This window comes from Haliaeetus leucocephalus, unplaced genomic scaffold, assembly GCF_000737465.1.
Source record: "Haliaeetus leucocephalus isolate CR32 unplaced genomic scaffold, Haliaeetus_leucocephalus-4.0 Scaffold186, whole genome shotgun sequence".
Taxonomy (NCBI): Eukaryota; Metazoa; Chordata; class Aves; order Accipitriformes; family Accipitridae; genus Haliaeetus; species Haliaeetus leucocephalus.
In genome coordinates, this window is record NW_010972622.1 from 730,931 (window position 1) to 731,726 (window position 796).

The 796-nt window shown below is 71.0% G+C and overlaps 2 protein-coding genes across 2 annotated transcripts in view; both read left to right on the forward strand.

Moving 5' to 3' along the window:
• The window catches only part of CDK2 (cyclin-dependent kinase 2), a 5,487-nt gene that overhangs the window by 3,294 nt on the left and 1,397 nt on the right, over window positions 1-796 (forward strand). Inside the window, exon 7 of the mRNA XM_010565173.1 lies at window positions 754-788. Within this exon, the coding sequence (XP_010563475.1) occupies window positions 754-788 (35 nt within the window). The remainder of the gene's footprint in view (window positions 1-753; window positions 789-796) is intronic.
• The window catches only part of RAB5B (RAB5B, member RAS oncogene family), a 7,900-nt gene continuing 7,817 nt past the window's right edge, over window positions 714-796 (forward strand). Inside the window, exon 1 of the mRNA XM_010565096.1 lies at window positions 714-788. The gene's annotated coding sequence lies outside the window, so the exon portion shown is untranslated. The remainder of the gene's footprint in view (window positions 789-796) is intronic.

Consider the following 796-nt stretch of genomic DNA (forward strand, 5'->3'; position numbering starts at 1 on the left):
GCTCCCCGGGCCTTGGCTCCGCCCGCCGCGGCCAAGCCACTCCCCTCTGCCACGCCCTTAGGTGGCCATGCCCACCTGCGCTCTGGAGCGCCGCTATTGGCCGCCCCGGGCTCCGCCCCCCGGCAGGCGAGGGCGCTGCCGCATTCAGGGACGCGGAGCCGCGCCGGGGGTGGGTCAGAGGTCGCGGCTCCCAGCGGCCCCCGCGCCCTCCCGGCCTCTGTCCCGCGGGCTGTCAATTACGAGAAACAGCGCCCGTGATTGGCCGCGAGGCACCCGGCGTCATTCACGCGCCGCTGGCCTCGGGTTGGGCGAGTCGGGCGCCTTTTGCCAACTGATTGGGCCATGCGGGGCTTCCCGAGTTCCGATTGGCTCCCGCTGCTGCGGGGGTCCTCCCCCTTAGGTCACCTTATTTGTTGTTGGTAGCGCCCCCCCCGCGCGGCGGCGCCTCCCGTTGGCCTCACGCCCCGTCACTCAGCTCAATCCCCGCCTTCTTCACGACTTTCCTCCCCGGCCATTGGCCGATCGCTCTCCTCACTTCTACTGGCCAGCCTACTGCCCATCCGCCCGCTCTCCGCCGCCGATTGGTTTTCCGACGCGGGGTGGGGCGCTGACCCTCTCCCCCGCTTTGCCATTGGCCCTGCCGAGAGGAAGAGGCGTGCCCTCCGCCCCGTTCCTCTTCACCGATTGGCTGAAACCCCTCTTAATCCCGCCCGCGCCAGAAGGGTTTGGTTGAGCCGCTGTTTGTGCGCTTAGGGGGCCGCGACGGGAGGGCCGGGCCGGGCGCCGAGGTACCGGG